The sequence below is a fragment of the Hydra vulgaris genome, chromosome 14, assembly GCF_038396675.1.
Source record: "Hydra vulgaris chromosome 14, alternate assembly HydraT2T_AEP".
Lineage (NCBI taxonomy): Eukaryota > Metazoa > Cnidaria > Hydrozoa > Anthoathecata > Hydridae > Hydra > Hydra vulgaris.
In genome coordinates, this window is record NC_088933.1 from 20,868,658 (window position 1) to 20,882,185 (window position 13,528).

A 13,528-nucleotide genomic window follows, 5' to 3' on the forward strand; every position below is an offset into this window, starting at 1 on the left:
TCAAAACAAAAACATTGTTGTATATAAACTCAAAAAATAAATGTGTTATAAAAATATTTCACTTATAAATTTGTCTAACCAAAATAAAATTTTGTAAAAAATATACAAACAAATATAAAAAAAAATATTCTTGTTTTAAAAAAGTTTATTAAATCAATTAAAGTCAATGCAGTGTACATACTAACATATTCAGACTGTAATAAATGTAACATTTCTTAAATCTTTTTTTAAAATTAGGATACTATTAAGGTTCCTTTTTGAGATCTGTTAGAGAAATTATTATTTCTTGAACACATGTAGTTATATGTTCCAGTTTTAGTCATCTTAAACAATGCTCCTTGAAAAGAAGCCGGAGCATTATTAAGTAGATTATCCATGTTTGGTCCAGCTTCCAAAGACTGAGAACATGTTGATGTCTGGACACACATAAATTTACCTGACGTAGCAAACATTACCGAACAATCCATAGAATTAAAATTTTTTAGCGAATCTGTTGTTGGATATAAGTATGTCCAGATAAGTTCGGCGTTGTTGCAAAAAGTTGTCATATTTTCAAAAGGCAAAGGATAGTTTGTCAAGCGGTCGCCAATGGATAACATGTTGTTGCGATCAGTGCCTGTTAAAAAAAAAAAAAATTTGTTTTAAAAAAAGTTCAGAAAATCTCTCAACAACAAAACTTCTATTGCTGAAGTTTGAAATCTTGGAAAATAGCATCATCATCTTGGAAGATTGGATCAGAAAAATTATCAAAAAAATTCATCATTTATCAATGCTTTATAAAAATCATTTCTAATAATGGTTGAAACCAAAAAATTATTGATTTAAACATAAAAAATATGCAGATTAGACCTTTGATGAATGTATCTACAGTTTTTAAACATTTATGTTGATACTAATAAGTGTTAAACTTTTTTTGTTTAAATAGACTAGATTAAATTAGAAAAAAATTTAAGTTTAATTTTTTAGATGTAGTATTGTTCGAAACATTATTATATAGTTAATAAAGAGATAGTCTAAACACTAAAATTAGTCGTCAAGATTGATACATAAAAAACTTTACAGAAGCATGAATCTCGTACTTTGCAATAAATTAAATTCAACTTTGAATTTATGATCATCTTGACATAAGAACATACATATGTACGTACGTAAACCAGTGTTTTTACTGCGTCAGTACATACGCAGTAAAAACACTGGCTTAAGACCTCCGCCCCCCCTCCTTTTATGTACCTGTATGCTTTCAACACCTCTTCTGCATACATACACATCATTTATCACAAATATAAACTGTTACTACAAAGACAAATACTATAAATGCTATAAAATTTAGTAATGAAAAAGTAAAAATTTTAATATATCACATAAGCTTCTTTTCTTTCTAATAAATTTTGACATAGATACTTGGCATAGACTCAATGAGTTTCATGCATGATTCTTTTGAATTGGATTGTTGAATCATGCATGATACTCTTGAAGTGGATCATCAAGTTAATTAGACCATTTAAAAAGTATAAGTATCTTTGACTAGATGATTGCTGGTAAATATGTTATCAGTCATCCAGCCATCCAAGCCCTTCCACACTATAATAGACCTGAACCTAGTGATTGAGTATACCAAGAAAATGTTGTCATATGTTTTGTTTCAAAATACTCTTTATTGAATTTGCTGACAAGAATTTATATGTAAAAAATTGGTTCTTGATCCACCATGAAATTTAGATATGAATGATTTCTAACAAAGTTTTAGTGTTAGTTAATGAAATAGTTTATTATAAACATTAATCTACTTTATATTGTAAAATAACTAAAATCTTTCTAAACTAAAAATCTAAAACTAAAAGCTACTTTAAGACTGCATATAATTACACTATATTTATGCTTGATGTAAAATTGCATTTCTGATTTATTTGATTAATGTTACAATAAATTCTCCTGCAATAATGATAAAGAAAATCTGTTTTTGAACTTAGAACACATTTTTTTGTTCATTTTGTTCATATTTTTTATAGACCTGCCATGTTTTTTTATAGACCTGTCAGACCTGGATGTTTCATTGGTTTAATATATATACTTTAGGTTTATGCAACCCATGTTCATCTAATACATGCTCAACATCTACTATATTGGAGTTGCTGATAATTGCTCCTTCCACAAGCGCATTATTTTCCAACAGGTTTTTTTGGAAATACCTTTTCTGACCATTTTATTTAATGAAAATTGTGAAAAAACCACTTTTATCTATAATAATCTACAATCTACTTCTACAATTCAATAAACTTAAAAATAAGCACAATTCTTTTTGTAAGAATTTGGTCAGCAATTCTTTTTCTTTTTAAATGACAGTCCAAAGTTGATCCATAAGCAAATAAACAATACAGATAAACTAGGATATAAAATAACAGATGTTACACATAAAAAAAGACAATAAAGAAATGTCAAGTAATAAAATATAGCTATGCTTCTTACGCTTCTATACTGCGCTTCTTATTCTAAATTCTAAACCAATATTCTATGCTTCTCAAGTATGAAATGAAATTAATTAGTAAATATAACAAATCACTTTTTTACAATTTTATCACAACTTTAATAAAAAAAAAAACTTTTGAAAAAAGTAAAGAAATGTTGCATAGTCTTAAAAATTAGTACTAAAAACAGTATATCTAATTTTTTGAATATTTAAATACTTAAATTTACCTAAAAGTTAAAGAAAAATTACTAAAAAAAAACAAACTAATAAAATGTTTATTTAATAGTTTTTTAAAAATGCACCTGTGGTCCCTTCGCCTGCATCACCACCTTGGCCATCACCACCTCCATTATTATTATGTGTGTTTGAACCTTAAGAGATAAATTCAAAGTTATTAACTGATTATATTCCAGTTTAATCAAATATATATATATATATATATATATATATATATATATATATATATATATATATATATATATATATATACATATATATATACATATATATATATATATATATATACATATATATATATATATACTTATTTTTTTTTTTAAACATCTTCGCTTCCAACAAGGCTGCAAGCTACCACTAATTAAAGTTGGAAGTTACTGAAAGAGAAAAGATGAAGATTGTAGACCAAGATAACAATTGACGGACGACTTAAAAGATTGCAAATTATATGAATCAGGAAAGCAAGATGAAGGAAGCGAATTCCAAAGAGCTGATGTTCGAGGAAAAAAACTAGACGAATAAGTGTTTTTGGAGCACTTAGGAACAGTCACAGAAAAAGGATGACACTTAATTGAATGACGAGTAACACGAGAATGAATTATAGTAGATGGCACAAGAGACGCTAGCTCTTTAGAGCAGTGCCCATTATAGTATTTGTAGAAAAGAGAAAGAGAAGCAACATTACGACGATGTGATAATGGTTGGAGGTTGGCTGCAAGAGCAGGTCCAACAATGTTTACAATGCGTTTTTGCACCTTGTCTAAAAGAGAAAGGGCATCATTAGAAGATCCGCCCCAGATATGGCAACAGTATTCTATACAAGGCCGGATTTGAGATTTATAGAGATAGAGAATAGAATCCGAAGTAAGAAAGTGACGAGCTTGATAAAGAGATGCAACCTTAGCAGATGCTAATTTTGCAAATGATTTGATATATGGTTTCCAAGAAAGATTGGAAGTAAGAGTTAATCCTAGAAGATGAAGAGTAGGTGACTCATCGAGTACATCACCGTTCATAAATATAGGAAGATCTAAATTATTGCGATAACGATTGGCTGAAAAAAATTGAGTTTTATCTGAATTAAAGTTCACCAGCCACTGTGAGCCCCATGCTGTAGCAGAAGTGAGATCCTTTTCAAGCTCAAATGCCCCCTCCAAGCAATCAGAAGGTGTTGGTTTCTTATCACGACAAGAGTAAATGGTAGTATCATCAGCAAACAATGCCACCTTAGATGTGAGAATATCTGGAAGATCATTAATGTAAATTAAAAAGAGTATAGGGCCAAGGATAGAACCCCTGAAGTTACAGAATAAGAAGAAGAGTGTTGTCCATCAAGGACAACTTTTATGCTACGATTGGAAAGGAAGGATTCAATGATCTTAAATATGTTGCCGGATACACCATAAGAACAAAGCTTATGGAGAAGACCAGCATGCCAAACTTTATCAAAAGCTTTTGAAATATCAAGAGCGATGGCCTTAACCTCTCCACCTTTATCTAATGCACGATAAAACCTATCAGTTATTACTGTTAGCAAATCAGCTGTAGAACGAGAAGATCGAAATCCATATTGATGGTCAGAAAGTAAGTTATTAGATTCAAGATGAGAAATTAAGTTTTTGTTAATTAAAGATTCAAAAACCTTGCTTATGATAGGAAGAAGACTTATGGCACGGTAGTTAGACGAATCGAATCGCTCTCCAGAATTTTTGAAGATAGGGATAACAGATGCCGCTTTCCAGCAGGCTGGAAAGCAAGACTATGATAAGCACTTGTTGAATAGTTTTGAGAGTATAGACGACAGCTCTGGAGAGCACTTCTGCAAGACAATAACAGGTATGTTGTCCGGGCCACAAGCTGTAGAAGAGTCTAGGCAGGAAATCACTTTAGATACAGATGCTGGAGTGATATGAATGTCAAGCAATGGATCAACCTGTTTGTTGGCAATATCAGGTAGAACGCAACTAGTGGAATCAAGAGATGATATTGATGAAAAGTTTTTAGCAAACAGTTCGGCTTTGTCTTTAGGTTAGGTGACAAAGTCTGAACCATACAAGAGAGGTGGAATTATAGATTTGCCCTTATTATTGATATTATTAAAGATTCTCCAGAAGTCACGAGAGCCTAATTTTTGAGATGAGATACGAGATTTCATGAACTGAGAATAGCGGGTTTTGGCGTTAGACAAAACCTTTTTACAATTGTTTCTAGCAGTAATAAACAGATGTCTGTTTTCTGGAGAATCGTTTTGCTGATAAATATGGAAGTAGCGGTTTTGATTGGCAATCGCAGCAGCACAGTGTGAAGAAAACCATGGAGGAGAGTGAGGCTTGACCTGGAATCGTCGAGAGGGAATAAAAGATTCCATGCCAGCCTGAATCCACGAAGTTATGTAAGAAGCACATTTGTTGACAGGAAGACGAAAGATTTCTACCCAAGGGCCATCACGAAGAAAATCACAGAAAGAATCCCAGTCAGCTTTACTGTAGTTGTAAGAGGTACGATAATAGAGGGATTCAGGTGATGAAGAAGAATGAGATATTAGTTTTAGAGAGATCAAACTGTGATCAGAAGAACCTAAGGGTGAATGTGGAGAAACTGAGCACTGACAAGGATCAGAAACAAGACATAAGTCGAGTAGAGAAGGTGAATGATTCGGGTTGTTTGGAAAGCGAGTTGGAAAGTTGACTATTTGAGTTAGGGATTGAGAAAGGCAAAAGTTGTGGGCTTTAATGCCTGCGAATCACTGACACTAGAGCCAAGCCATTCAGAGTGGTGAGCATTAAAGTCACCAACAACAACTATATTAGCTGATGGATAAAGAGAGAGGGCTTGGTCAATATGATCAGAAATAACATCAAAAAGAGTGCAGTCTTGAGATGAAGGAGAGCGATATAGAACAAAGAGAAAGGCAATAGAGTGAAGTGGTGCTAAACGAAAGCACATAAAAGAATAGTCTGTGGATTCAAACCTAGTTTCATGACAAATGGGTGAATTCTTACGAATGTAAATGCCGAGGCCAAGCATGTGACTATTGGAGTCTTTACGAATTAGAGGAAGATAACCATCAACACTAAGATCACAAGATGAGACAGCCGAACTCAAATTAGTCTCACAAAGAGCAAGTAGGTCTGGTGAACTTTGCAAGAGATAAGACTCAACAGAAGAAAAGTTACTTCGAAGACCACGAATATTAGTGAATGATAGGTTTAGAGAACTTGGTGATGATGATGGTTTTTTGTGTTTTATGGTTTTTGGTACTTTATTCATTTTAAATTAGATTGAAGAACTTGACTCAAAGCATAGATAGTACTCAGAACACTGTTTAATAGCCCAAGCAATTGCCTCATTACTACTAATAAACCCTAAGCCGTAACAAAGGGCTCCAAATGTGGCCTCCGCAATGCACACCAAAAGTACAAACAGGGACACCATCCATGCGCAACATGGCACTGTTAAATACTTTGATATTTTTCAGCTGTTGATGGAATCAGCCTCTCTGAGAGCTACCTCAGAGTTCGGGAAACCTGACTATCAGCCGGCCTCAGAACCATAAAACTGAGTTTTAGAGCTGTACCCTCATAAGGAGATAATAGAATGAGTTGCCTAGTCATAAAAACAGAGACACAAGCAAACCCATGCATTGAGTCAAGAAGATCCAGCATTCAACATCCTAAACTGGAAACAATGTATTAAAATACATCTGCGCCAGCCTAATAGATGAAGAAGGGGTGCGAGGCTGGTCAACAGATAGAATCTGTTTACCCCTTAAGTCTTTGCCTAGGAGGCCTTCTACAAGACAGTAGCTGGGTGCATTTAACATCTGCCTAAGATGAGTATTTTTATCGAGACACCATCTCTAGCCTTTACTCAACCAAGAGCCCCAAGGCAGGGGGTGTTTTAAATCGAAGTTGGCATCTCCTAGCCTTTGCCTAAAAAGGCGTATCCTACAAGGCAGCAGGACATGAAGCAGATTGTACTGGGTTACATGTTACCAGTAGCAGGATAACCTGATCTGACTGAGGGCTGATATATATATATATATATATATATATATATATATATATATATATATATATATATATATATATATATATATATATACATATACACACACACACACACACACACACACACACACACACACACACACACACACACACACACACACACACACATATATATATATACAGCCCTCGGAATAAGGGTTGACATTCAGCAATGCCGACCTAACTACCGAATCTTAAAGTGTTTGAGGTCGACATAAATTGCCGACCTTGTTTCTGGTTTTTATGGTAACTCCTTTGTACTAAATTCTTTTTGCCGACCTCTAACAGTGTAAGATAAGCAATAAATTGCTAATCTCATTTTTCCGAATTCCGAGGGCTGATATATATATATATATATATATATATATATATATATATATATATATATATATATATATATATATATATATATATATATATATAAGTATAAAACAAAACACCATAAATATCAACACTTCAATTTAAAGTTGAAGTGAGTTCTGAAATGATCCTCTGTCTTTAAATTTAAATTTGTTGAGTTGATTTTACATATTAGTTTATCAGATTTGTATTAAATTTCTACTGCTTATACCGATGAAAATCTCACATTTAAATAGCTATTATATGCTACCATTCCCTATTATATGGTACCAATTGCTATTATATGTTAATAATGATTCTAAAGAATAAAAAGACTAATTTACAATAAAAGAGTTTTTTTTACAAGTGTTAATAGTTTTTATATTTTATATTTTGATTATATACATTTAATACTTAAACCAAAATATCAACATAAAAAAATCATTTCTAGTTAAAAATTCAAGGAAATAATAGGTAGAAGATCAATCAAAAATTTAAACTTTTTAATTTTTAAAAACCCATTATTCCTATTCTTAGAAACATTTCCTGCAAACCAATTGAAACTGATTTACAAGAACCCAATACCCATTAGTATTGTTACAGATTTACAGAGTCAAAATTTTGTTTTTAATAGAAGATAGTAAACTCCTAACATCAACCCTGTATCACTAACACTTTTATTATGAAATATTACAGAAAGTTTTATATATAATCATATATAAACTTTGTGCTAACACCCAATCTAATATTCAATGTTCAACAAGATTGTGCTTATAAACAAGGTTTTAAAACTCATCACAACACTAATCTTATCATGCTGGTGTGATACATACAATCTTTGTATAAGACTTTTTTACAAATCTTCATATATTACTCATATATACTTAATCTTTCATATAAATTTTTTGTTCGTGTCAAAGTTATTACTATGCTCATTTGTATACTCGTAACGTAATTAAAAATTGATTTTACAGATACAACTAAATAATATACTAATAATATACCTGTCCATTGTGCATGTATGTAATCAGCTGTCTTTACCTTCAAATCAGTAGGTACGAAGTCATATTCAACAGCTGGGTATGTTTGTACAATGTTTCCTCGTTTACCACGAACATTCAAGTTCCATATGTTCACTGTATTGGCTACACTTGAAGGTCTATTTACTAAATTAAACATATGCGTCCTATCTTCAAATGTTCTTCCATATTGGGCTGTGTTAATTGCAAGCTGCAGTGGTTGGTTTTGTATACCAACATCTACCAGTGGATTTTGTTTTAAAACGTTTCTTTTGTAAAAAAACAAAAATTTTTTTTACTAAAAACAAAACTTTTTGAGGATATATAATTTAAATACTATACATAATGTAATAATACTATAATGTTATATATAATACTATATATAATGTTTAAAACATTTAATAATATATGTTATTTCTATACATTTAATAAAAAAAATCTTACGGATCATTGTTGCTTGCACTGTTGGTATTATATGGATCATAATCATCAGTTGAAATATTGTATCTGAGAAAGACAAAACCTTATTAAATTTTATAATACTTAATTTCTGGTTAGTTCTTGATATCAAGAACTAATCAAAATGGACAAAAGAACAATTGAAAAAGTTTGTATTTTATTTTTAATGCAAAAACTATTCCAATCTCATCGTTATAAAAACCAAATTTTATTTTTTCATAAACAAAGCATACAAAATGTATATATTTCAACAACTTATTCCCACAAATATAATGTTTTAAATATTTTCCAGTACAAATATTTAACTTTAATATTGATATAAGACAATCCAACAGTTTCAAAAAAAACTGATATATCTTTGTAAAACGATGTATTAAGGTTAATTAATTATGTTTATATTAGTCAAATTATCAAAAAATATACTAAATAAACAGATACTATTATAAACAGAAATTATATATATATATATATATATATATATATATATATATATATATATATATATATATATATATATATATATATATATATATCTATATATCAGCCCTCGGAATTAGGAAAAACAAGGTCGGCAAAAAATTGCCAACCTAAAAACCGTTTTTAAAAAAAATGGTCTTGGCAAAAATTTTTTGCTTTTTTAAATGCTTGCTTAAAAATTTGAAAAATAAACAAAAGTTTGCCAATTTTATTTTAATTGTTTTATTTATTATTAATAAAACGTTTTTTTTTTCTGTTTTTGTCTTAATTCTTTTGTTTGCAATTCAAACAAATAATTGCTTTTTGGAATTTTAAAGTAATGTTCATTTTGCCATTTTATTTTTATTGTTTTATTGGGAACACCAAAAAAAAAAACATTTTTATTGTAATTTTTTTATATAGAATTTAAATAAAAAGTTTGTTTGCTTTTTTATTTTAATTTTTTTGTTGTTGAAATTAAAAAAAAACAATATTTTTTTAAATTTTATTTAAATTATTGCGTTTACAATTTAAATAAAAGGTTTGCATTTAAAATTTAAATAAAATGTTCGTTATGCCAGATTTTTTTGGGGTTATTTTATGATTTATTTATTATTTTAATTAAAATTAAAAGTTTTTTAATTAAAATCAAAACATTGCTTGATGCCATTACATTGACTGAGGGTTAGGGTTGTTGGGCTTCGTTTTTTCTACTTTTTCTCAAAATTTAAAGCGTGCATTTTAAGAATTAAATAGTGCAAAATATAACCAAAATCTTAGTGACATTAGTAAACCCTTAGTTTATTTGACACATCACCTATATGTGTGAACAAAAAATTAATTGTTTCTAAAACAGTCAAATTACCTTATACGCAAAACACACTGTTGTGGAGTGTTGCTTGGAAAGTATGGTAAAGTCCATGTGTAGTTTAACATGTTAAGGTCAGCTCCATTGCCAAGATGGTTGGCACGAGAAAATTGAGCTTCCTTGCAATCTGGTTCCTTTAATTTAATCAAACACTTTTTGTCTTTGCCATACATTGGGCGACCCCAAAAGTAAGTAATGCCTGAATTTCTTTGAGCATTATTTTTAGCAGAGCAAGCATTTTCACTAGATTCTGTGTCAATTTCTAAATAATTATTAAACTCTAACCATTGTTTACCTGCTGCCTCACAATCTTTCTGATTATTGAATTTAGAGTAATGTTTGACATTTTTTTCATCGAACATTTCCACGCATTCATCTACATAAAATTTATAAATATTTTTAAACACAATGTAAGAAAATAAATAATAAACAAAATTTTAGTATCAAATTTAATAATTAGTATCAAATTTAAAAATTGAAAAAAAAATATTAATAAACATCACATTTGGATTTGATATTGAAGCTTTCTGATGTATAGTAACTACACATTGAAGCATTTTGAGCAAGAACAGCAATATCTTTCCAGTCTGTAGGATGCCAGTATGGATAGTAGTCTCTTTCTTCAGGACATTCATATCCATATTGATTATTATTTCCGTTAGGACTCTGTCGTGTGCATCTAGCATTTTCACACTTTAAACTTTGATCAGCAGTAAATAGCCCTAAAATTAAATTTTGATCATATTATACTTGATTATAATTAAAAAAATAATTTATAAGATAAAACTATATATATATATATATATATATATACATATATATATATATATTATATATAGTATATAATATATATATACATAATATATATATATACATAATAGATATTGCCAGTATCTGCCAATATCTATTATGTATATATATATATTATGTATATATATATTAGATATGCCAATAGATATAATTTTAAATGTTCAAAAAGCATAACTTTTAATAATTATTAAGCTAATGATAAAAATACTTATAAATAAATATAAAATATTTTTGGTAATATCTACTGGCAATATCTATTATGTATATATATTATGTATATATATATATATATATATATATATATATATATATATATATATATATATATATATATATATATATATATATATATATATATATATATATATATATATATATATATATATATGTCATAAATACTTTTTTAACAATTTAATGATGTGTAGGGAAGTTATAATTTTAAATGTTCAAAAAGCATAACTTTTAATAATTATTAAGCTAATGATAAAAATACTTATAAATAAATATAAAATATTTTTGTTAATATCTACTGGCAATATCTATTATAAAAATGTTTCTTTATTTAAAAAGATATTATACATTTATACAAAACCAAAGTTCTAGGCGAATTTATGAAACAAAAATTATTTAAAAGAATTTTAATATGAGCTTCATATTGCTTGCACACAGATCATCACAATTTCACAACATCAGTGCCATTCAAATTGTACTTAAACCTACAAATAAATTCTTTTTCCCATTTAAGGACTTTACTTGGCCAACAATTATTGTCTTTAGTTTTTAACATTAATAAAGATGCCTTTGTTTAGGGTGGGTTTGAACCTCGGGTCTCTTGATTGTGAGCCAAAAGTTCTATTACTACTGCGTTATTCCTTGGTACATAATTAAAAATTATTCCTCGGTACATATTTAAAAATTATTCCTTGGTACATATTTAAAAATTATTCCTTGGTACATATTTAAAGTGTCAAGTATGACACTTGTGTGAATCTTCTTCAGTTTAAAATTTTAAAAACTAATTATGACTTCTCTGCTCATTGAATATTGTTTTTATTTTATTCTATTTATGCACACATTATGAATAATGTGTTTCTAATGAAATTTTATGATTCAGGCATAAAAATTATTATTTAATTTCAGTGGATCAAAGTTAAATTACACTATTAACCCCCCCCCCCCTCATCGCTCAACTTATTTCTCAATTGAATGAAATTAAAATTTAGACAATTCAAGGTTAGATGCCCATCCTATTTAATAGTTCAGATGACCACTCTATTCTCGACATCTTTGTTAAAACATGTTTGACTTTTTAATCATGCTTTAATTTCTTAAACTATTAGATTTTACATTTGTTCCACACTTTTGTAATTTAAATATTTTAAATGATTATCTGTTTAGTAAACTTTACAAAATCAGCTTATTAAACTTGTTTACCTCACCTCACAACTGTTACCTAAACTAAACAACTGTTACCTAAACTAAACAACTGTTACCTAAACTAATACTAATATTAATGTACATTTATTTACTCTATTTACTGCATTTTTTAAAATAGCATTCAAGAAGGTATATCAATCAGTTCAATTAGATTAAAACCAGGTTAAAAATAAATACTTAAACAAATCAATAACTTTTATTATTTTTTTCAATATTTTGTACAGAAGCTAATGATCAACTGACTAAAATAATGTCAAATGTTGCTAAGTTATATAATTTTCAGATTTGGTGATAAATGTAGGAAGGCAAAAGTTTTAAGTTTTGAGAAATTGGTTACCCAAAAACATCATCATGATCTCAAGAATATCATTAGACCTTAAGAATATCAACCATATTATGAAAAGAAAACTCCAAAGCAACCTCTTGATAAAGAAAATAAAGCAATTCATTGTTCGAAAAAGCTATATAAAATTTGAAACTGAGAAAACTTGTGCATAATTAAAGATGATGAAACCTATTGCAAAAATAATTTTTTACAATTGCCAGACCAGCAATATTTTTATCAGTTAAAAGATAGATATGCCACCAAAAAGTTCAAGTAAATTCAAACTCAGAAATTTGCTCCCAAGTTTCTTATATGACAAACAATCTGCTACTGTGGTTTGAAAAGAATACCACACATTACGAAAAATTATAGAAATCTGTTAAGTAGTTTTCGAGTAATTAACAATTGAAGAAATTTCATCATGTTCAACCAATACAAATGCTAATACTGGGAAAAGAAGTGACATGATCAAGTGAATAATGAAACATCTTTAAAGTGTTGGAAACCTTTCTATGCTGGTTGTCAGCACAGTTGGTTGTCATATTATATTGACAATTAAAGTTACGTCTGGATGATTTTTTTGGAGGTAATACTAAATCGCCTGATATGTCATATTATTTTCCTAAAGCAATAAAATATTTTCTACATATTGCTAACATATTAAAGCAATATGCTTTAATATGTAAGCAATATGTAGAAAATATGATCTTTACTTTATCAACTTTAAAAATTTAAAAATCAATTTAAAAATCAAACTTTAACAATAGCGGCATACAATTGAAGAAGAATATACTGACATGGAGAGATAACATGCAGTTTTGATACATCTCATTATCATAGTAAAATACTTTTGGAATAAAAAAAAATTTCTCTAATAACTAAGCCAGACGGAACTCTCTTGGCAATTATTTAATTTTTTATTTGCTTTTTTTGATGCCAAAAACCAATAAAATATTAAAACAATGCTATAATTTGCTAAGAAAATAGAGAGTTGAGCTCGGAGAATTTGTGTATAAATGAATTAATGTTCCAATATGGGTTTTATATGGCTCTGTTATTAAG

General features: G+C 28.8%; 1 protein-coding gene across 3 annotated transcripts in view; it reads right to left on the reverse strand.

Annotated features, from left to right (window-relative positions):
- Window positions 1-13,528, reverse strand: part of LOC100212741 (protein DD3-3) — a 31,621-nt gene continuing 18,093 nt past the window's right edge. For all 3 annotated transcript variants that reach the window (XM_065817579.1, XM_065817581.1, XM_065817580.1), the window contains exons 6-11: window positions 10,398-10,616; window positions 9,892-10,270; window positions 8,556-8,618; window positions 8,097-8,380; window positions 2,770-2,838; window positions 1-616 (exon numbers count right to left, since the gene is read on the reverse strand). In XM_065817579.1, coding sequence (XP_065673651.1) covers window positions 234-616; window positions 2,770-2,838; window positions 8,097-8,380; window positions 8,556-8,618; window positions 9,892-10,270; window positions 10,398-10,616 — 1,397 coding nt within the window. In that variant the 3' untranslated portion in view covers window positions 1-233. The remainder of the gene's footprint in view (window positions 617-2,769; window positions 2,839-8,096; window positions 8,381-8,555; window positions 8,619-9,891; window positions 10,271-10,397; window positions 10,617-13,528) is intronic.